The sequence below is a fragment of the Macrotis lagotis genome, chromosome 8 (genome assembly GCF_037893015.1).
Source record: "Macrotis lagotis isolate mMagLag1 chromosome 8, bilby.v1.9.chrom.fasta, whole genome shotgun sequence".
Classification (NCBI taxonomy): Eukaryota; Metazoa; Chordata; class Mammalia; order Peramelemorphia; family Peramelidae; genus Macrotis; species Macrotis lagotis.
In genome coordinates, this window is record NC_133665.1 from 21,377,472 (window position 1) to 21,402,305 (window position 24,834).

The following is a 24,834-nucleotide window of genomic DNA, read 5'->3' on the forward strand; positions in this document are numbered from 1 at the left end:
TGATGAAAGTTTTGAGAGAAAGTTCCAACAGTGATAAATGTAGGGCATGAGGCAATGACCCTGCTGAATTTTAATAAGACAATTATTTTTAAATTAAAAAAATTAATATTTCTAATGTTGGGTATTTAAAAAATTTTGTAGCATTTAGACTTCTGAAGTTTTTAAAACTTAAAAATGCTCTAAGACTTTTGGTATAAACTACATAGTCAGAGAAGTCATTTAGGGATAGAAAGAAAGGTGAAACCACAGCACCACAATGTTAAGGTCTTATTCTTTTTCCTTTTTATCCAGTAGAAGCATTGGCAGTTGTCTCCATTGTTCTGAAGTCAAGGTCCCTGCTAGTCTATAGTGCCTACATACTGTCTGGAGGAGTTAGTGATGGTGACAAGTATGTTTCAGAGTCAATTGAAGTTGTCTATTTAAATTGTGCTGACTAGTCTCATTCCTAGACCCTCATGCCTAGAGAAGGAGTGCTTTGTACTAGGCACTAGAATCTATAAGAATGAATGAATGAATGGGTGAATGAAATTATGCTCAAATATAAAGGGCAATTCTAGCTGTTGCTGACTGGTCACAAGCCTCCTGGTGATATCTCTTAAAATTTTCCTGGGCTTGTCCTGGCAAAATAAACATTCAACCCATTATTCAGCTCATACTTGAAGTTTTTAGAGAATGATAGCATTTTCACTTCATTGTGAGAGCTATCTAGATCCCAGAGTCACTTCTGTGACACAAGGCATTGTGCTAGTACTTTAATGTAGGGTTATATGGACATATCTATTGAAACATCTTCTAATTTCCATTTCCTTATTTTTTCATTTCCATTTCAAATTTTTATCTGTCCATTTAAGAATTTTTCCTGCATATATATATATATATATATATATATATATATATATATATATATATATATATGTATGTATGTATATGGAGAGAGAGAGAGAGAGACTTCCTTCTAAGTTTTATGAACAACAACACCCAATCAGAGATTAAGAAAACTTAATGTTAGTGTGTTTTCCCTGAATTGTATAAAATAAACTGTTTTCCTGTACATTCTTCCTAGGTTTTAGTTCAACTTTTTCAGCAGCAGAGGAAAGTATCATGTTGTCAGTCTCTCCTGGACATATCACCAAGAAGTATGAAGTCAGCAGTCAGGCAAGACTACTACCTGGTGTATTATTAGCTCTACTGATAGAAAAAGAAATGATTTTGCTCCTGTTATATGTCTGATATTAATTTTGATTCAATTATGTCCCCCCTGAAAAAAGAGGAAAAACTGCCTGAGGTGTTATTTTCATTAATTAGAAAAGATGGGAACATATAGCTGAATCATTGGGTTTGCCCAAAAGATGCCAGTTCAGTATCATCTTGTTAAAGAAAAGAAATGTGTAGATTTTTTCTAATGATTCCAAAGGTACATTTGATGATATTGTTTCTGTTTTTTAATGTTGCTATGATTATAGATGACAGATTTTATGTAAGTGTATAAAGGAGTGCTTTTTAATTCATTCTAAATATGGAACATTTAAGTGTAGAAGATTTTGAAGTAATCAGAAACTCTTACTAATAGGTAAGAAGATTTATTCACCTTTCACGAGAAAATTCATCTTTTTTTCCAAGCAAAAATACTTCTAAGTGTGATATAAGAAAGTACCAGAAGCATAATCCTTCACATTATCCTAAATTACTCATGCTATCCTAAATCGTTTCTTCACTGATCAGTAATAATGAGCATTTATTTTGATACTTTTACTAACCAAACTGAATTAACCAAAATTGGCCCTATCAATTCCTTGGCCTTTAATATTGCTAGGTCAAAAAACAATATTCCTCCTTGGAGAAATAGCAGAATAATATATTATGGTAGTTTGCTCTCCAACTCTCCAGGGACTTCCTACCAAAATGTGGTAACCCTATATCTTACCAATATCCTATAGCCTTCCTGCCATTCAGCCTAATGCATATACACTAGATCACTATTCCCAAATCAAGGTTTGGGAAACATTTCAGTGAAGTCCATTTATTTTTATAAAGGGTCCAAGATATTCAAGTGAGAGCTGCTAAAGTCTGTAACAATCAGCCAGGTATCTCAAAAGTAAAATGACTATGGTTCATAATAGGTCACCTGGTGATAGTTTTGTTTGTGAACATGGCATTACTTACATCTCACTTCTGTTATGGACAGGTTTTCCATGAATGTTTTCTAAATCCATGCCATAATAGTGGAACCTGCCAACAAGTAGGACGGGGATATGTTTGTATCTGCCTGCCTGGATTTACAGGTAAATTTAAATTTCATATCATTTGAGGTAATATGAAAATGTTGCCTATAGCATGAGATATCATAAAAACACAGATAAGTTAAGCATAATGGAAATGGTAAGGAATTATTTTAGAAAACACACAGACATTCCAATCTGATGGACCAAAATCAGAAGGAGGTGATTTCATATTGGAGAGAGGGCATATAAAGGAATCAAATCTTATTTATAATTCAAGTTGAATCTTTTTGTCTCCCAATTGTCAGGCTAAGTCTAAGGCCAAGTTTTAATACTGACCAAATCCACACATGCTTAATTTATTAAAGACTATTAAAACAATTTAGCTAAAGCAGAACATCAACAAAACAAAATGTACTTATACATATATGTGTATATGAATATGTAGTCATAATTACATGATTATGATTAAAGCAAAATAAAAAGAATGCTTTGAAAATATTTATAAATATTATAAATAAAAAGTTGACATTGGAAATATATAAGGAATATATAGCACATAGCAAATCACAGTCTCTAATGGATAGTTAAAGGTTCAGAACAAATATTTAGAGAAAAAGAATTAGAGAGCTAATGTGGCATAGTAGATCAAGTTATAGAGACCTTATGTCAAGTCCTGTTTATGGCACATACTGGCTGTGAGACTATGGGCAAGTCATTAAATCTATCATGTCCCAGGAAAATCTCCTTCATTATAAGTTGAGTAGGTGCTTATATGCATTGGTAGAGGGTGCCTCCTTGCTGAGGGTTTCCTACACCAAAGAATTCACAGGTTAGTCTAAAAAAAAGAAGCAGGGAAAATATTATTAATAATCATTTGAAATATTATCACTAATAATCAGAGATACAAATGCAAACAACTTCGAGGTACCAATTCCATTCCTACCATCTTAGCAAAAATAATGAAGCTTAGTGATGGCTGTGCTGTAGAGGAACAGGGTCACACTAATGTTTTGCTAGTCGAATTGCAAATTATTAGAATATTTTTGGAAAGTCATCTGACAGTAAATATTAAGACTTACAAAAATAGTGTTTGCTTTAAGAATACTATTGTTGGGAATATGAGAGTGTTATTTAAAGATATATATCTAGTCAAAAATTTTAATATTAAGATTATATTGCAAAAAAGGGAGATAAACCTATATGTCAAATAATAGGGAAGTGGTTAAATAAATAGTTGTACATTAATGTAATGGGGTGATGTAATGCAATTAAGATCAGTAAGCCTAAGGAACAGCAAAATGTATGGAGAGACCTATGAGAATTCTTTCAAAGCAAAGAAGGGAATCTAGACCATAAAAAAGGGGGGGGGGGTGAATAAAGAATCCTGCTGGAGAAAGAGGAAGTAATTGAGAAGCCTTTGGAGAAGAAAGTGAGGCTGGTGACTAAGCACAGCACCCTCTCACTCTAATCCAATTCACATGCTTGTCATGGCATTATCTCCCTGATGTTGTAGTCTTCTTCAAAATGAAGGACAAATCTGACATATTATGCATTAAAATTGATTTATTTAAATAATTACAAGTAAGTTTAATTCACTATGCGATTTTTTTACTATTAAATTTATGATAAATTATTTAAAAACCAAAGTAAGGATCATCATTGAGAACAACTATATGTGTTTGTGTTATATTTAGATAGAATGTATTTTCTCTTTATTTTCATAAATTTTAAAGAGACAACATGATGTAGTGTGAATAGGGTGCTGGGCTTGGAATCCAGAGAAAACTAGATTCAAACCCAACTTCTGAAGTCATTTCCTAGGTGACACTGATCAAACCAGTCCTCAAGTGCTCATAGTACATATCTATGAAGTCACAAAAAGGACTGGCATCTTGCAAAGGTATGGCACCTTTGGTTATGTTTATACCAAAAGGTTGCATTTGTATTTTGGGCTGGTTTTTAAAAAATCATTCTTGACGGCAGCGTAGCGACGGGTCTCTGCTGGCGGGCGGGCAGGAGGGCTGGAGCGCTGCGAGCCGCCCCGCGACGGCTGAGGAGGCGGAGGCCGGCGTGCGGAGTAGGGTCGCTCCCGGGTCCGGGGCGCGGCGGCGGCGGGATCGGCGGTAAAGACTGCCACGGCAGGCGGGGAAGATGAAAGGAAGCCGGATCGAGCTGGGAGACGTGACACCACACAACATTAAGCAGTTGAAGAAGTTAAACCAGGTCATCTTTCCAGTCAGCTACAATGACAAGTTCTACAAGTATGTGCTGGAGGTTGGCGAACTAGCAAAACTTGCTTATTTCAATGATATTGCAGTGGGTGCAGTATGCTGTAGGGTGGATCATTCACAGAATCAGAAGAGACTTTACATCATGACACTAGGATGTCTGGCACTTTACCGAAGGCTAGGAATAGGAACTAAAATGTTGAATCATGTCTTAAACATCTATGAAAAAGATGGCACTTTTGACAACATCTATCTGCATGTCCAGATCAGCAATGAGTCAGCAATTGACTTCTACAGGAAATTTGGATTTGAGATCATTGAGACGAAGAAGAACTATTATAACAGGATAGAGCCAGCGGATGCTCATGTGCTACAGAAAAACCTCAAAGTTCCTTCTCTTGGCCAGAATGCAGATGTGCAAAAGACCGACAATTGAACAAATTAGGAATGAACTTTCTTGCACTTGCTTGTCACCAAATAAAAAAGATGCCTTTTGATTTCTCTTCCCTCCCCCTTTTTGCTTTTTTCCCCCTTAACCTTATTTCTCTTCTCTCCTTTGTTCCTTTCCCTCCAAAATTTTAATACTTCTTCCAAAGACTGTAAAATTAATCATGTTTGGGTTTTTTTGTTTGGGGTTTTGGGTTTTTTGTTTTTTGTAGGCTTTTTTTGTGAGGGGTGGGGTGGGTAAAGGGAGGAAGAGGTGTCTTATCTCTTTTGTTTTACAGTTGGAGGGGACAGGTGGTCCTAAAAAAATTGGACATCTTAATTTCAGATTTACTTTTGAGTGATTTTTATGTCCTGCTTTCACATTGAAGGGCAGATAATTAACAAATATTTGTGTATTTCTCTTTTCTCTTCCCCACCCCTCAAAAATAGCAATATCTTGTCCTGTAATTCACAGACAAGATTTGTGTGTTTGTGGTGTTTGAGATTTTAAAAGAAAATCTGTGGGAAACTTAATCACCTGAAACATTGTCTTGCACTCCACCTTTCAACCCTTCTGAGATATTTCTCAGGGTTTTGGAGCATTGATAACCCTGTAAGAAATATTAAGCTTAATTTTTTTTCAAAGCAAATATTTCCCCCAATCCTTGAAAGGGGTTGAAAAGTGTTATGTCACTTGGTCTCAGTATTTTTGAGTTAAGCTTCTCTGTTTTTGCTGATGAGTGGACTGCAGGCTTATCCTACCTGTCATTGATTGTTACTAGTGGCTGGCATTAATGATTTTTGGTGTCTGTAGGTTGGAAAAATGCTAATGAAGTCCTTACATACCAGCTAGTACTGAATTCCTTAATTGACTGAAAGGTTTAGTGTGGCTTACTTTCCTCCTATTTTCTGCAAACACCTTGTCTGCTTTTGGAATTCTTTTTTTTCTTTTTCTTTAATTTATTTTTATTAAAGATATTATTTGAGTTTTACAATTTCCCCTCAATCTTACTTCTCCCCCCCCACAGTCTTTACTTTGTTCCCATGTTGTACATTAATCCAAAATTGAGTGTGATGAAAGAAAAATCATATCCTTAAGGAAAAGACAAAAAGTCTAAGAAAAAACAAGACCCTACAATAAGATATCTGTTTTTTCCCCTAAATTAAAGGGATTAGTCCTTGAACTTTGTTCAAACTCCACAGCTCCTTATCTGGGTACAGATGGCACTCTCCTTTGCAGGCAGCCCAAAAATTGTTCCTGATTGTTGCACTGATGGAATGAGCAAGTTCTTCAAGGTTGCACATCATCCCCATGTTGCTGTTAGGGTATACAGTGTTTTTCTGGTTCTGCTCATTTCACTCAGCATCAACTCCAGGCTTCCCTGAAATCCCTTCCCTCCTGGTTTCTAATAGAACAATAGTGTTACATGTCATACATATACCACAGTTTGCTAAGTCATTCCCCAATTGAAGGACATTTACTTGATTTCCAATTCTTTGCCACCACAAATAGGGCTGCTATAAATATTTTTTGTACAAGTGATCTTTTTACCCTTTTTCATGATCTCTTTAGGGTATAGACCCAGTAGTGGTATTGCTAGGTCAAAGGGTATGCTCATTTTTGTTGCCCTTTGGGCATAGTTCCAAATTTCTCTCCAGAAAGGTTGGATGAGTTCACAGCTCCATCAACAGTGTAATAATATCCAAGATTTCCCACATCCCTTCCAACAATGATCATTATCTTTTCTGGTTATATTGGCCAGTCTGAGAGGTGTGAGGTGGTACCTCAGAGAAGCTTTAATTTGCATTTCTCTAATAATTAATGATTTAGAGCAATTTTTCATATGGCCATGGATTGCTTTGATCTCTTCATCTGTAAATTGCCTTTGTGTATCCTTCGACCATTTGTCAATTGGGGAATGACTTTTGGTTTTAAAAATATGACTCAGTTTTCTGTATATTTTAGAAATGAGTCTTTTGTCAGAGTCATTAGTTGTAAAGATTGTTTCCCAATTTACTACATTTCTTTTGATCTTGGTTACAGTGGTTTTATCTGTGCAAAAGCTTTTTAATTTAATGTAATCAAAATCATCTAATTGATTTTTGATGATGTTCTACAACTCTTGCTTAGTCATAAACTGCTCCCCTTTCCATAGATCTGACAGGTAAACTAGTCCTTGATCTTCTAATTTGCTTATAGTATTGTTTTTTATGTCTAAATCCTGTAATCATTTAGATCTTATCTTGGTAAAGGGTGTTAGGTGTTGGTCTAATCTAAGTTTGTTCCATACTAACTTCCAATTTTCCCAGCAATTTTTATCAAAGAGAGAGTTTTTATCCCAATAGATGGACTTTTTGGGTTTATCAAACCGCAGATTATTATAATCATCTCCTGCTTTTGCAACTAGCCTATTCCACTGGTCCACCACTCTATTTCTTATCCAATACCAAACAGTTTTGATGACTGATGCTTTATAATATAATTTTAGATCAGGTAGGGCTAAACCCCCTTCTTTTGCACTATTTTTCATTAAGTTCTTGGAAATTCTTGGCTTTTTATTTCTCCATATGAATTTACTTACAATTTTTTCTAACTCATTAAAGTAATTTTTTGAAATTTTGATTGGTAGGGCACTAAACAGGTAGTTTAGTTTGGGTAGAATTGTCATTTTTATTACATTAGCTCTACCTATCCATGAGCAGTTGATATTTGCCCAGTTATTTAAATCTGATTTAATTTGTGTGAGAAGTGTTTTATAATTGTTTTCAAAAAGTTTCTGAGTCTGTCTTGGCAAATAGACTCCCAGGTATTTTATATTGTCTGAGGTTACTTTGAATGGGATTTCTCTTTCTAGCTCTTCCTGCTGTATCTTGCTAGACATATATAGAAAAGTTGTGGATTTATGAGGGTTTATTTTATAACCTGAAACTTTGCTAAAATTTCTAATTGTTTCCAGCAGTTTTTTGGATGATTTCTGGGGATTCTCTAGGTAGCCCATCATGTCATCTGCAAAGAATGACAGTTTTGTCTCTTCCTTCCCAATTCTAATTCCTTCAATTTCTTTTTCTTCTCTAATTGCTGAAGCTAACATTTCTAATACAATATTGAATAGTAGTGGTGATAATGGGCACCCTTGTTTCACCCCTGATTTTATTGGGAATGCCTCTAGCCTCTCCCCATTGAATATAATGCTTGTTGATGGTTTCAAATAGATACTGCTAATTATTCTAAGGAACAGTCCATTTATTCCTACACTCTCTAGTGTTTTTAGTAGGAATGGATGCTATATTTTGTCAAAAGCTTTTTCAGCATCTATTGATATGATCATATAATTTTTGATAGGTTTGTTGTTGATATACTTGAGTAAACTAACAGTTTTCCTAATATTGGACCAACCCTGCATTCCTGGGATAAATCCTACTTGAACATAATGTATTATCCTAGTGATGACTTGTTGTAATCATTTTGCTAAGATTTTATTTAAGATTTTTGCATCAATATTCATCAGGGAGATAGGTCTATAAATTTCTTTCTCTGTTTTAGCTCTTTCTGGTTTAGGTAACAGCACCATATTGGTTTCATAGAAAGAGTTAGGCAGAGTTCCATCTTTCCCTATTTTTCCAAAGAGTTTATATAGAATTGGAACCAATTGTTCCTTAAATGTTTGGTAGAATTCACTTGTGAAGCCATCAGGCCCTGGAGATTTTTTCTTAGGGAGTTCAATAATGGCTTGTTGAATTTCTTTTTATGAGATAGGGTTGTTTAGGTATTTAATATCTTATTATATCTTCTTCATTTAACCAGGGCAACTTATATTTTTGTAAATATTCATCCATTTCACTTAGATTATCAAATTTATTGGCATAGAGTTGGGCAAAATAATTTCGAATTATTACTTTAATTTCCTCCTCATTGGTGGTGAGTTCACCTTTTTCATTTATGATACTAGCAATTTGTTTTTTTTCTTTCTTTTTTTTAATCAAATTGACCAGAGGTTTATCAATTTTATTGGTTTTAATTTTTAGAATTTCTAATTTGGTATTTAATTGGGGATTTTTGATTTGTTCTTTCTCTAATTTTTTAGTTGCATATTTTGTTCACTGATTTCCTCTTTCTCCAATTTATTCATGTAAGCATTTAAAGCTATAATATATCCCCTGAGAGTCACTTTGAATGAATCCCATAGGTTTTGGTATGTTGTTTCATTATTTTCATTATCTAGGATAAAATGGTTAATTCTTTCTGTAATTTGTTTTTTGGTACACTCATTTTTTAAAATGAGGTTATTCAGTTTCCAATTTATTCTGGGTCTATATCTCCTTGTCCCAATATTGCATGTGACTTTTATTGCATTGTGATCTGATAAAGATGTATTCACTATTTCTGCCTTTCTGCAGCTGATCATTAGGTTTTTATGTCCTACTACATAGTCAATTTTTGTATAACTTCCATGTACTGCAGAGAAAAAGGCATATTCCTTTCTATCCCCATTCAGTTTCCTCCATAAGTCTACCATATCTAGTTTTTCTAACAATCTATCTACCTCCTTAACTTCTTTCTTGTTTATTTTATGATTTGATTTATTTAGATCTGATAGTGGGAGGTTGAGGTCTCCCACAAGTAGCTGTCCATGTCTTCCTGTAGTTCTTTCAGCTTCTCCTCTAAGAATTTGGATGCTATTCCATTGGGTGCATATATATTCAGTATTGAAATAACTTTATTATCCATGGTACCTTTTAGGAGGATACAGTTTCCTCCCTTATCTCTTAACACTATCTATTTTTGCTGTTGCTTTGTCTGAGATAAGGATTGCTACCCCCGCTTTTTTTACTTCAGCTGAAGCAAAATATATTTTGCTTCAACTTTTACCTTACTCTATATGTATCTCTCTGCTTCAAATGAGTTTCTTCTAAGCCACATATTGTAGGATTCTGGATTTTAATCCACTCTGCTATTCACTTATGTTTTAAGAGAGAATTCATCCCATTCACATTCAAAGTTATGATTACTAATTCTTTATTGCCCTCCATGCTATCTTCCCTCCATTTGTATTTTCCCCCTTTCCCCACTTTATCCATTTTCCCCAGTATTTTGTTTCTGAATACCACCCATTCAGTGTGTTTGCCTTCCTATATCACCCCCTCCCCTTTCTTTCCCCTTTACCTTTTTTCCCTTTTCCCTTCCCTTCCTTTTGTTAGTTCCCCTTTTCCCCCACTCCCCCTCCCTTTCTCAGTCCCCTCTCCCCTTTTCCCCTTTTAATACTTGAAAGGTTAGATATTTTATAAGTTAACTAAGTATGTGTTAGTTGACTTTAAGCCAAATCTGATGAGAAGAAGATTCAGGTTTTTCTCATCTCCTCCCTTCTTCCCCTCTATTACCATAGGTATTCTGTACCTCTTAGTATAATGAGATTTACCCCATTCAATCCCCTCCCTCCTCCTGCCTCCATCCTGTCCCACTTTTTAAGGAGGTAGTGTTTTTTAGATTATTCCATCTGAGTCATAGAAAATTCTGAGTATCTGTCACTTCTAGCTAAGTACATTCTATCTAATAGAGTTAAAATTCCTGAGAGTCATTAGAGTCTTTCTCCCAAGTGGGGTTAAAGCCAATTACATCCCATTAGATAGCAGTCTCATGGATAGATCATGAATGCCCATCATTTCTGGCTAGGTATATTCTCTCTGTTAAAGTTACAATTCTCAACATTTATGAGAATCGTTTTCCCCTGTGCTGGGATATAATCAGTTTCAACTTATTGGATAGCAGTTTTTTTTCTTTTACCACCCCCCCCTTTTTTTAACCTTTTCATGTGTCTCTTCAACCTCCTGTTTGATGTCCAAATTTTCTATTTATCTCTGGTCTTTTCATCAGGAATTTTTGGAATTCTTCCATTTCATTAAATGTCCATCTTTTTCCCTGGAAGAGAAGGCTCAGCTTTGCAGGATAGTGGATTCTTGACTGCATTCCAAGCTCCCTTGCTCTTTGAAATATCTCATTCCAGGCCCTTTGATCCCTTAATGTTGATGTGGCCAGGTCCTACTTAATTCTTACTGTGGCTCCTTGATATTTAAATTGTTTCTTTCTGGCTGCTTTCAGGATTTTCTCTTTTGTCTGATAGTTCTGGAATTTGGCCACAAAATTCCTTGGTGTTTTCATTTTTGGGATCTTTTTTTTGGAGGAGATCGATGTATTCTTTCAATAACTACTTTTCCCTCTGGTTCCATGATATCAGGGCAGTTTTCCATCACTAGATCCTGTAATATTAAGTCCAGGCTTTTTTTCTCTTCAATGTTTTCAGGAAGTCCAATAATTCTCAGGTTGCCCCTCCTCTATCTATTAATGAAGTCAGTGGTTTTGCTGATGAGGTATTTTACATTTTCTTCTATTTTTTCTATTTTTTGATTTTGTTTAACTGGCTCTTGCTGTCTCATGGAGTCATTAGTTTCTGCAGACTCCATTCTTTTTTTTTTTAGGGAGGAGTTTTCTTCATTAACCTTTCGCAACTCCTTTTCCAATTGGTCAATTCTACTTTTGAAAGAGCTTTCCATTTGACTAATTGAGGCTTTGAGAGAATTATTTTCTTTTTTTATTTGCCCAGTTGAGGATCTGAGAGAATTATTCTCATTTTGTATTTGTCCAATTGATGCTGTGAGAGATTTATTCTCATTTTGTGCTTGTCCAATTGAGGATCTGAGAGATTTAGTCTCCTTTTGTATTTGTCCAATTGTATTTTCTAAGGATTTGTTTTCTTGTTGCAGGGTTTTAATTGTCTCTCCCAAATTTTCCAGTTGACTTTTAAACTCCTTCCTTATTTCTTCAAGGAAGTCTTTCTGTGCTGAAGACCAAATTGTATTCTCCTCAGAGGTTCTAGGTCTCTCTGAGTTAGGGTCTTTTCCTTCCAAGAATTTTCCTATGGCTCCACCTTTCCGCTGACCCCTCTTCATTTTGCTAAGACCTTGAGTTGGGGAAGGGCTGGTTCACAGGGGCTTGGGATCTCTAGAAGCTTTACTTATTGAATGCAATTTCTCTGGCTGGCCAGTAGGCGGTGCTGGTTGCTTTCTCTGGATTGTCTATGACCTTGATTGAGGCCTTCTCCCTTTGCTTAAGGGGAGGAGTTGGAGCTATTGAATTCTTTTGCCTTCAATCAGTGGTGCTCTTTACCCTAGCTTGAGGTCATTCCTTTCCCTATTGTCAGCTGGGCTAGTTCTTCTGCTCACACCTATGCCTGAGGCAGAAGTAGTCTGCAGTTGTTTGTTCTGGGAAGAGGCCTCTTTGGTAATGGAGGTGTGGACTCAGAGTTCCTCAGACCAGAGAAGGCCAAGGATGGTGTCCACAGTCCCTGGAACTCTCCCCACAGCCCTGTTGGCAAGCTCCAGAGAGATAGCACCAACACCAATGCCTCTGCTCCCTAGTTGAATCAAGACCCCGCTATCCAGCCCCACCACTTATCCAGCAGGTCTGGCTCTCAGGCCCTCAGATTCCCCAGCTCCAATTCAGCTTCTAATCTGGCTGATCTGGGGCTGATCTGCCCTCTGAGCCCAGACTCACCTGCCCATATTCATCCAATGCTGCTGCAGGAGACAAATCCTTAGGTAGATGTTGTTTCTCCTGGCTTTTCTTTCTGGGTTTTGTGGGTCAGATTTCTGTTAAGAGGTTTGTTTCATATCATAGATGGGGAAAGATCAGGAGACTTTAGAACTGTGCCTGTCTTCTCTCCACCATCTTGCCCGGAAGTGTGCTTTTGGAATTCTTAACAGTGATCAGTCTCAGCCTTGCAATTGAAGGGATACCCTTCTATAAATCAATCCTCCTAAATTAACCTGGATGCAGGTACTTGGATTTTTAAGGGATTGTTTATCATTTTATTCAGAATATCTGAAATGAGGTTTAGATGGGCTTATGCATCATGACTTAAGCATTTGTCATCTTCCCCCACCCCACCCCCCTTTAAATTTAGCTAATGCAGACTTTTAAGCCTATGGCCACTGGAATTTGAGGTACAAATAATTGTTGCAAGAATTATATCACAGAGATCTTATGCTTACCCATAACTGACCAGGAAACATCCCAAATTTGCTTACACCATGTGCCTGCCTTGTTTTTGTTAAAGGACATTAGGAAATGGAGGTGTTAAACATGTTTCTACTCTTGAAAATGGTTCTCCCAGAAGGTGTTAAACAAAGCAAATGTCACTGTGACTGCCTCTGCCCAATGAACTGGTTTTATGCCATATCATTTATGGCATGTTAAAAAGAGGGTATTGACTGGTTGACTATAATATATACTTTTGTGCTAACCAAGAGCTATGAGAAATATGTGTACAAAATTAGAAATGCACAGTATTTTGTGCTTCCCTCTCATGACCCTACCCCCTCTATATTTTAATTTTGAATTGCCAATGTTGATGCCTAATAATGCAAATGTTTATTTAGACTCTTGGAGATATAATACATAGGATTTGAACTGTCTGTCCTTTGTTTTTAAGGATACAGTCGAATTATATTTTCGTCCTTTTATATAAAGTTTTTACACATTTGAAGAGATGATAGATTCTACAAGTCCTTTTCACATATTTCATAACCATCTTAACTTTTCAAGAGAAATATATAAAATTATAACTCTTCATCTAGGATCATCTTGGGTGCCATAATTAAATGCTACCAAAATGGGTATCTACAAATGAGTTCCTGATCCAGTCTACAGCAACTTAAAGCTAAGCTGTGCATAAAAAAAGGCCCTAATTTTCATACATAGATGAAACTGACATTGCTGTTACATCTGAAATAAACAAGTGATGTTTTGTTCTGGTAACAAAAAATCATTCTTTTACTCACAACCAATGTTAAAGAAAGTCCAATGAACAGCTCTAAAGATTTTGGGGTGGGAAAGCAAACAAACAAAAACCACAACCAGGAATCATGTAAGATGAAAATATATGAGCTGCATTAAAGTCTGCATCACTGAAACTGGAGATCTTTCAAGGTGGCAGAATATCATAAGAGAAAAAACACAATTTCTCCCTATTGCTCCAAGTCAATGTAAATATTTTTGTGTACATTTGGGATCTGATTCCACATTACCCATCCCTATTGGATCTTGTTCTCAAGACTATAATTGTGCTTTAACCTCAGCTATTGGCTTGTCTTTCATGGGATAATATGTAATGCCTGTTGTCAAAATGTTATAAAAACTTTCCATTTGCAAAAAGTCAACTTAAAAAAATCACAATAAAAGTAGCAAAGGACAAACTTGAGAAATATGAATCATCCCTCAAGGCTGTGAATGTATTTTTAAATTTTATAAACCATAATATTATCAAGTATATATCAGCATAAGGTAAAAGCATTTTATCCATGTTTTCCCATTTGATTCTCATGAAGTGAGGCTCTTATCACTTATAACGAGGGACAAGCAGGAAAAGTGATTTGCCAAATTCACATGGCTAGTAATTGTCTGAGGCAGGATTTTTAACTCAGGTCTTCCTGATTCCAAATCCAGTGATATATACATTACATGATAATTGTCTCAAAGTCCTTTGAACTAGATTTCTAGACCAACAAATGCAGATCAGTCAGAAATTAATTAGAGCAATTCTAAAGGTTACCTTTTGCCAGCTTGGATGAATAGGAAGCAATAATATTTGGCCTCAAATGTTCTTGATACTTTTCATTTCTCATCATTCCCAACTTCTCAGAAGCTGTTTCCTCATTGGTTAAAGGGTGATAATTATAGTTCTACCTATCTCTCGTATTTGTTGTAAAGAAACACAACATGCCATGTAAATAGTCATACAAATGTGAAAAGAGGAGAGAAAATATGGTGGATAGGAAAGATTATTAGACTTGGAGACAGAATACCTAAATTTGAGTGCTAACTCTTCCAGTTACTAATTGCATGGTCTTGAGTAGGTCATTCACCTTCTCTGAGTCTCCATTTCCCCTTTCTATAAAATGAAGGTGAGTATTTCCACTTCCTTTCTCATGGGGTGAGGAAAGTGCTTTATAAATTGTAAAGTTTCATATTATTTCTTCTTGCCCCTCAGTGCTATTTGTTTTGCATTTTCAGGCTTAAAATGTGAAGTAGATGTGGATGAGTGCAGTTCATTGCCTTGCCTCAACAAAGGAGTGTGCAAAGATGGTACTGGCAAATTCACTTGTCAATGTCCAGCAGGTTATACTGGTAATGGAGCATTGAACAGGTTTTTCAAATATAGGGCATTGATGACATTTTATAGAAATGCATTCTGGAAAATTATTTCTGAGTTGGTCTTTTGTTATTTTTACAATTTTGGGTTAAGAAGCATGGTTGTCTATTTTAAATTACACTGAATCTTTTATTTCATTTTTTAAAGAGAAGAGCAAAATACTTCAAAAATATTTTTTTAAATCCTCAAGATATCTACATGAATGCATTTAGCTCACCACACAGCATAGCCTAAAAGTAATTTATCCAATATTCCTCCTTCCCAAGAATTTGCATTCTTTCCATATCTAAGGGTTATTTCCCCAAACTTTTACCTTGAACTATCATTTGCTTAACTCATGTTCAGAATGATTTTTTACCTTCTACACTTATTAAAATAGTTTGATTCACAAAGATTTGTAACATGGCAATCATTTCTTTCAGTTTTATTTGTAGTTTGATTGTGGTGATGAAGTTATTGAAATAAGAAATGATTTTATAATTACTAGAATATAGCTTAAGAACAGATTTTTAAGTATCATGGATTATACTTTCTAATATCCTTTTAACATGATATAATATATAATATGCATAATATATCATAAATGTAGTATATATTATAATATAATATATAATGTATTATTTATTATGAAATATAATATATAACATATTATACTGTCTATTATAAGGTAATATAATATAGTATAATGTAATAATGTAATATAATATATACCTTAGCAAAATTTTCAAGGACCAGGTACAAATAGCTTCTCAAATCAAAAAAAACAAAAATTTTTTTAGAAACAAAGTAGAACTCTAGACAAAAGAGAGAAATCTAAAAACTCTTTCTATAGTGGTTATAACTATAGTTGAACCCATTCTGAGTTTATATTCCCCTACTTCGAGTTCACATAAAAATAGTGACTTTCATTTAAGGATGTCAGCCTTTGCAAATGAATTTCCTTAGCAAAGTTTAAGAAAAGTAATTTAACCACAAGAGATGATAGATTCAATTCTTGAAGGCACTAGAAGTCCTTTGTCACAACTATCTCATTTTCCAGGTGACTTGGAGGAATCAACTTACTTGTTCAAAATCAAGAGAGTTTAAACTGGCAGATCTAGAATTTAAAAACTGACCTTCTATTAGTTTTTCTACTGTACTGCACTGAAACATTCACTCAAGTAAATTCTACCTAATTGTCTTTTCTAATGAAAGCTCCTTCCTCTTCCCTTTTCCCTCCCCCCTTTCTTCTTCCTCTTTTCCCTCCCCCTCCCTCCTCCTGTACTTCTTTCTCCTTCTGTTCCTCTTTTCCTCCTTTCTCCGGTCTCCCTCTCCTATTCCTTCTCCATCTTCTTTTTCCTCTCTCCCTCTCCTCTTTCTCACTCCACTTTCCCTATCTTTCTTCCTCTCTCTTTTCTCTCCCTCTCCTCCTTTCCTTCTCCTTCCTCCTTTCCAGAATTTTATTCTTATTAACTTGTCCTAACTGATCTTTTCCCTGGTATTCTGTGACACTGCTAATTTGATAATTGTATAAAACCTATATACTAGTAATGCTTCATTGATCTCAGCATATATACGTGCAATATATCCAAGCACATGCTGTTGTTTTTCATATAGCTATGTATTTTTATATTCACTCACACAATCACAATCAGCAATGCAGTCATGTAGTAGAGCAGGATCCTGCTGACATCATGAAAAGTCAATTTAAAGAGATCTCAGCAAGTTCCGTTTTATGGGAGGAAACCTTTTTCTCTCCTGCCCAGGTTTGCAGTTCTGTTTTTGTTGGTATACCCACTAGTCCAGAGATTCTTAACTTTCCCCTGTATCATTATGGTGAAATTTATGAACACCTCAGAATATCTTTAGATGATTTAAGGAATTGCTAAATTACAATTGGAGTTCAGTGAAAATAAATGTGTAATTTTTTTCCCCAAGTTCACAGAATCCCTGAATTCCATCCATAGATCCCTATATTAAACCCTGCTCTTGCCTAACTTCTTCATTCTACAAATGAGAAAACTGAAATTCAGTGAGGTTAAGTGATTTGTCCAGGATTATACTGGTGGTAGAAGCAGGATTATCATGGCCAAAACATTTATCACCTGAGAGTCAGCTTTCTGATGATGAACTGCTCTCCTCTTAGGCTGGTCTTTGGCTGGCAGATACACTCTGCATTGCCAGGTCTGTATGGAAAGATTTCCAGCTTAGTAAGACTTTCCAGAGCTTGTAATTTATTGGCCCAGCCTTCAAGACTTCAAAGTCAACTTCATGCTACAATGAGGCATCAGAGAAGGACTTCAGGGAAGGACATATGATGCATATACTTAAGGCTATCTCTCTAATTCATGATTCCTCGCAATTTTTCGAGTCATGGGACAAACATTTTGGAGGCCAGGTGAAGATTGTTTTTAAATGCATATTATTACATAGGAAACCAATTATAGTGAAATACAGTTATTCAAAATGTCTTTTAAATGCAGATTCACAAAGCCAAGGTTAAGAACCTCCATATATAATTGCAATACAGATCACAAAATCATACTCAATGTTTGTAAGAAAATGAAAATTCCCACTTAGATCCACCACTGTCATCATCTAAACTTTTAGCTAAATAACATATGCTCTTATAAAATGTCTCTAATGATGTTGGTTAAATTCTCATATCAAAGACAAAGTTAGTAATATCCCTAACAATGTGGAAATTCTCCAGATTCTCTAATCCACAGATGATGTGCTTATTACACAGAATTCCCAAATATGACAGTCTTCTTAGCAAAATCTGTTTACTTAAAATAGAGCTGCCTAACCATTCATACAAAAAAAAAGTTGGTGAAAAATGTCTTTGACCAGATGAAGACATATAGTTGACTGAGAAAATCATTATTTTAACTGATTCAAATTAAAAATTGAAGTTAATAAATGGTAGACCTTTTAACTACTATTTTTTTCAAACAAAACATCAACATGTTTGTATGATATACACTCATATACAAGTCAAATGAACAAGTCATTTACCAATCTGGTAAATAGAGACTAAAAGGAGAATAGCTCCAAACCCATATTAGCAAATGAAGTTTTCTTATGTAATTTTCTTTTTTTTAATGTATTTAGCATTTTTCCCCAGCTACATGTAAAAACAGTTTTTAACATTCATTTTTAAAACTTTGAGTTCCAAAATTTCTCCCTTCTTACATCATTACTCCCACTCCCCCTCTGAGAAAGCTAGCATTTCATTATAGATTATGTATGTGTAGTCATGCATTCAGACAGCATCAGTTCTCTCTCTGGGACTGGATAGCATTTTTCATCTTAAGTCCTTCAGAGCTGTCTTGGATTTATGGTATTGTATTATTGAGAATAGCTAAGTCATTCACAGCTTATCATCTTATGATAATGCTATTACTTTATATGCAATATATTTCACTTTGCATCAGTTCATGTAAGTCTTTCCAGGTTTTTCTGAGAGCATCTTGCTCATCAGCAGAAAATAGTATTCCATCATAATTATATACCACAGTTTATTCAATCATTCCCAAAAATGATGGGAATCCCTTCAATTTTCAACTCCCTGCCACATGAAAAGAGCCACTATAAATATTTTTGTACATGTATGTCCTTTTCATTTTTTTAAATCTCTTTTTGAAGTTTTCTTATTAGGGAGCTCTCTATACCAGTAAAATAACTAGTATTTTCCTGGAGATGCTAAATGGATATAAATATTATGCTATATGGATATAAATATAGGACACCATGATGTCAACATAATCAAAATTATGACTGAAATACAAACAAAAACATGGATTGTGAGCATAAGTAAGCTGAACTGTATTGTGAATTATATCTTGCATTTAAGAACTTTAATGTCTCTAAAGAAAAAAATAAAAATGCAGCAAGATAGAAATGGTGGTGACAATGATACCAATATCTATGGTGAGAAATTTAAGAGTTTCATTTTGCTAGGAAAGCTGGTGAATATAGTAAATTAGAAGGTTTGGGGTCAGCTAGGTGGTGCAATGGATAGAGCACCAGCCCTGGAGTCAAGAGGACCTGAGTTCAAATTCGGCCTCAGACACTAAATAATTACCTAGCTGTGTGAACTTGGGGCAGGTTAATCAACCCCACTGCCTTGCAAAAAAAAAAAAATTAGAAAGTTTGGGGGAAACATTTATTTTCTTCCTTTTTTACCTTTCCAAGAGAAACGAACTCAAATGGTTACTGTTTCATGAAATTACCATTTCTAAGAGGCTACAAGGTTCTTTATAGATTTAATAATACATGAAGATATGAAGAGTTAATGGCTATGTGCCATGATGAGATTACTTGAGAATATAGGCATGTTGACTCTTTTCTTGAAGTTACCATGCACTCAAATAGTTTGCAGCTAACTTGGCATGACCCCTATTTTTAAGTAGTGCATTACTGTCTTCACTTCCAAAGACTTAGAAACCTTTGATATAAATTGATTGATTTAGCAGTGTTCTACACCAACATTTTAAACAAGGTATTTGAAAAATATATGTTTCTTGAAAGTTTTCAAGTTAATAGAACTTTAACTTTAATGTCTTTAATATTTTAATTAACTAAAATTAAATATATATATATATTGATAAGTATTTGCATACTTTAGTCTATTATTTCTTTTCACAAGAAAATCATTTTGCATTGTCTTTTGGTGCATTTATCTTGTCTGAATTACAGTTATCCCATATGTAATGAGGGACCAACCAATAAAGATTTTCCAATACTCATGCCCAGAAGCAGACCAGCTTGCTGTGCTATTAGTACTGAGTCCTCATTGGTCAGTTCTCCATAATTATGTAGTCCTTACATGTTTATCTAAATCTCATCTTTCCTAATTGATTATAATTCCTATAAAGTCAGAAATCATGTTTTATTTATGTTTTTATCTCTCCTGGAAACTAGTATAATATGGTGCACATAGCAGTCACATAGTAAAATTAGGTGGTGCTCTTTCAGATTTCAAATAAATTTCCTTTACAGGTCAGCTCTGTGAGGAAAATATAAATGAGTGCAGCTCCAATCCATGTTTAAATAAGGCCACATGTGTTGATGGTATTGATGGGTATCACTGTTCATGTGTGAAAGGATTCAAAGGTAAGCATTTGAACTTTTCCATCATTTCTGTTCACTAATGATCTTTTTCTTTGCATTTATGAATGGATTGTTTGACATCTTTTTAATAAGTGAGAGCTTATGGTGAGCTCCTAATTTGAAATGAATTTTTGCCCATTGAGATGAATGGATGAGGGAGTTGCTGTGAATTAGGTGCAAAATCAACCTGCTGAAAAAAAAGAGGAAGATAATTGATGCCGTTATTGGTACTTCCAAAAACATCTAAGACCAAAAAACAAAACATAACAAACAAAAAAGTATGTGTGTGGGGGGGTGGCAGCTAAGGTGGTGCAGTGGATAGAGCACCAGACCAGAGTCAGGAGGACTTGAGTTCAAATATGGCCTCAGACTCTTAATAATTATCTAGCTGTATGACTTTGGGCAAGTCACTCAACCCCATTGCCCTGCAAAAACCAAAAACCAAACAAACAAACAAATCAAAGACATCTAAGAATATAAACTGAGGCCTTTTTCCAAATAGATTAGAGTAATCAGGTATTACTGATTTGGATTTTCATAAAGCAGGTATAAACCAGTTGTTGAGATCAAATTTATTTGCTGTGAATGATATTCATAGGATATTAATTTTGTTTTACAAGTGTCCTCACAACTCAACACATTAAGACCATTGATTTGGAGCTAGGAAAAAACCACAAAGATTTGTTCCAACCTCTCCTTTTACAAATATGGAAACTGAAGCTCAGAAGAGTTCTGGTTTGCCCCACAGAATATAAGTAATAAGTGGCAGGGTCAGAATTTGAAATCAATACATCTGACTCTCCCTGTTTTTGTTCTTCCTACTTATCAAAGCTATCACCTTTTTTTTTCCCATTCTGATGTAACTTTTCAACAAGGCAGACTTCTCCCTACCCCAGCCAGAGGACACAATAAAACAATGCATCATCAGGCCTTTACCATTATAGTGATAAAATGTTTATTAAATAAGCACTATATTAGTAATTGAGAATATATTGCCTCCAGAGAATATAGGTTGTAGTTGGGGGGGGGCATATATATCAAATAATATTTGCTTTGGCCAAATAAGAGTTTCAGCAATTTAAAGAAAAAAAAAACAGATACAGAGAAAGAGAGAGACTGGTTATTAAGGGACTTTTGAAGAGGATTACAGAGCAGAGATTATAGTGTGCTAACTATTCCAATCTAATAGACACAGAGCCTTAGAGTTACCTTTGACTCTTCCATCTACTTTAAATTCCCACCACCCCACCCTCCATATTCAGCCAGTTACAAAGTGCTATTGATTATCCTTCCACAATATATTTCATCTGGCCTCTCTTCCTAATTTTCACTGTACCTATACTCTTTTATATCTCCATTATCTTATACTTAGGTTATTGTAACAGCCTCGTAACTTATATTCCTGTCTCCCTTTTCTAATCCATTTTTTATTCCAATATAATAATCTTCCTAATGTACCTTTCTGATCCTGTTTTGTTCATAAGACTGCAGTGGTTGCCCATTGAATCAGACTACTAATAATCTTGTCATTCTAAATGCCCTAGAATCTTATTCAAACCTAAATTTCCACTCTTAGATGGTGCTTATACTGAGATGATGAATAACTGTTGGACTTGGAGTTGGGAGGACATAGGTTCAAAACTCAAATGTGAAACTAGTTCCTTCTGGGAGAGTTATGTATTACTCTCTAGGAAATAGCTACTAAGTCCTACATAAGTTGCTTTCTGAGTTGATGAGGAGGAATCCTTGAAGTTCCTTATCCCAATGAAATCACAGATCTTTATATTTGAATTTTTCACAGTACCTTTCTTTCCCACACATAGTTTGTATGCCCAAAGAAATTAAACTACTCATTTTCCTTTATGTTCAACCTGTTTTCTCCTACCCTTTCACTTTTATTCACACTACCCATACCAGTACCCTGAATCAATCCTTTCTCCCTTACCATAGGTTTGTTAAAATACTTCTTACTTCAATGGTACTACCTCTTTCAAAAAGTTAGCTGGGGGGGGGGGGGGGGGCAGCTAGGTGGTGCAGTGGATGAGAATACTGGCCCTGGAGTCAGAAAGACCTGAGTTCAAATCTGCTCAGACACTTAATAATAATTACCTTACTGTGTGACCTTGGGCAAATCACTTAATCCCATTATCCTGCAAAAAAAAAAAAGAAGTTGACTGTGACTTCTTTACCTGAAGTTACTTTCTCCCACCACAGGTACAAAAGGTACAAAAGTACCTTTTCTAGTCTACCTCTTCATTCCCTTAATCACACTTTACCTTCATACTGGTTATTTATAAACACATCTTGTTTTCTTACTGTCCCCATTTCACTGTAAGTAACTTGAGCTCATTTCATCTTTGAAGCTTAATAAAAGTTTGTTGAAATCATAGATCATAAAACTAAATTATACCTCATTAGATATAATAATAGCTCATTCATGGAGCACTTTACAAGTACCAAGTACTTTCATGTATACTATCTCAGTATGTTTTATTACATCCATTCTTGTTGAAGAAGAAAGAGATTTGAAGAGAAATTTAGAGAAGTTAAGCAACTTGCTTCAAGTTCCTGCAAATGATAGACTCAAAACTTCAGAATACAAATGTAATTCTCTATTGGCTACATAGAGTCATTTAGCTTCCTTTTCCTTGATTTAATTTTGTCAGTCTAATTGTAGTATTTTATTAAAAATACAATATTTTACTTCAGTTATCAATATATCATCATCATCTTGTTCTTTTCTTTTTAAATGGACTTCAGATAGAACTTTTTAGACAATTTGTTATTATGTAGACACATGTGTATACAGTCTGTATTTACATGCACACATTTATATACATAAATATATATTTTATGCATATATTTAATGTTCTGCAGTCTGTTGAGAGGTGGATAAAATAACCACACTGTGTGGTTGATGATTATGATGATGATTATTGTTTGTTATTGTTGTTATAAATTGTTATTATTCCTTTGACCGTCATTTTCCTATCCCTTCCTTACCAGGCATTCACTGTGAAACAGAAGTTAATGAATGCCAATCAAACCCTTGTTTAAACAATGCAGTTTGTGAAGATCAGATAGGGGGGTTCCTATGCAAATGCCTTCCTGGTTTTCAGGGCCTGAGATGTGAAAAGAATATGGATGAATGTCTCAGCAGTCCCTGTAAGAATGGAGGAACCTGCAAAGATGGCATCAACAGCTTCAGGTAAAAAGACAGAACTGATTGATTTCTTGAAAGAGTACATGAAGGATTTAGATTTGTTTTACTTTTGCCAAAATTGTTCTTGTTCTTGAATTTTCTTCCCTTTCAAATTCTTTCCTAGGATGAAGAATAGAGATAAATTTAAATCTGTGAAATTAACTTTCTGTTCATTCTCAAGATTTACCATTCCTTTTAATATATCATCTTTTATAATTTAATTGGAAATATCCCTTTGTGAAAGTGTTAACTAAGTTTATTTTCTTAATATTATAATTTTAAATTTGGTGAAGTTTTTTGGGGAGGTAAGGTGGGGGTACAGAGAACAAGAGGGAAGAAATCCATCCATGTATTTTATGTATTCATGTAATAGGGTGGGTATTTCCTCTACTAAAGCTAAAACTAAATCATGATTCTTTCAAACCCTTTCATCCTGTTCAAACTCTAAGTTTTCCCATAGATCTGGTTCAGATCTATGACTACATGGTCTTTATTGATACAACCCATGTTTTAAATATATAGCACAAACTGATATTGCATAGTTTCAGATATTTCAAATCATTCTCCCCAATATATAATAACTATATACCATAAATATACACCAATAACAATATGACTTAATATTTCATAAAATAAATTAGAATTACTATTGTTATTTTAAATGGCTGACTGAGTAAAAGGCAGAGTAATATAATAGAAAGAGCAATAGAAATGGTCACAGGACTTGGATTCAAATTCTAACCCTGCTCTTTATTATATGTATATATCCTTTGGTAAGTCCTGGGATTCCATACATAAATTGGTGAGCTTTGAATTTGATAATTCTTAAAGTATAATCATATAATAAAGCATATGATCAGATGATTTGTCCAATATTACAAATTAAATATATGCATACATATGGGTCTATTTTATTGTTTTGATTTATATTTTACAGATATTTATGATTTTATATATACATACATTTATATACATATAAATAATTCTATTTTGTATTCTTGGTGTTATGTTTGATTCTTCACTCTCCTTAATACTATATAGCTAATCTGCTGCCAGATCTTTTCATCTCTTTCTTTAAAACATCTCTCACATAGAACTCTTTCTTTATATATATAAACAGCAAACAATTCAGTTACTTACAACCTAGTGGACTGAACCATTTAAAGTATCTCCTACTTGCTCTCCCTATATCATCTCTTTCCCTCCCAATTTGTTTTTCACCTGTCAGTGTGGTTTTTCTTAAGCTTGATATTATATATTTTAAATTTATTATAAATATATTTATTTTAAATCAGGATTATTAAAGATTTTTGCTTCTCTGAGAATCTGTAATATATATTGTGAAGCAGATTCTTCATTGGAGCTATGCAGAACTTTCCTAAGTTACAAACACATGACTATATGACCAACCGGTCTCAGGCAGTCTTTCTCCACTACAAACCTTATCTCATCAGCTA

The 24,834-nt window shown here is 34.6% G+C and overlaps 1 protein-coding gene and 1 pseudogene across 2 annotated transcripts in view; both read left to right on the forward strand.

The window, feature by feature from the left end:
- Window positions 1-24,834, forward strand: part of SVEP1 (sushi, von Willebrand factor type A, EGF and pentraxin domain containing 1) — a 355,068-nt gene that overhangs the window by 217,297 nt on the left and 112,937 nt on the right. For both annotated transcript variants that reach the window (XM_074196498.1, XM_074196496.1), the window contains 5 exons: window positions 1,064-1,155; window positions 2,186-2,282; window positions 14,943-15,056; window positions 20,065-20,178; window positions 23,182-23,383. In XM_074196498.1, the coding sequence (XP_074052599.1) occupies window positions 1,064-1,155; window positions 2,186-2,282; window positions 14,943-15,056; window positions 20,065-20,178; window positions 23,182-23,383 (619 nt within the window). The remainder of the gene's footprint in view (window positions 1-1,063; window positions 1,156-2,185; window positions 2,283-14,942; window positions 15,057-20,064; window positions 20,179-23,181; window positions 23,384-24,834) is intronic.
- LOC141495312 (N-alpha-acetyltransferase 50 pseudogene) lies at window positions 2,289-4,947 on the forward strand (annotated as a pseudogene).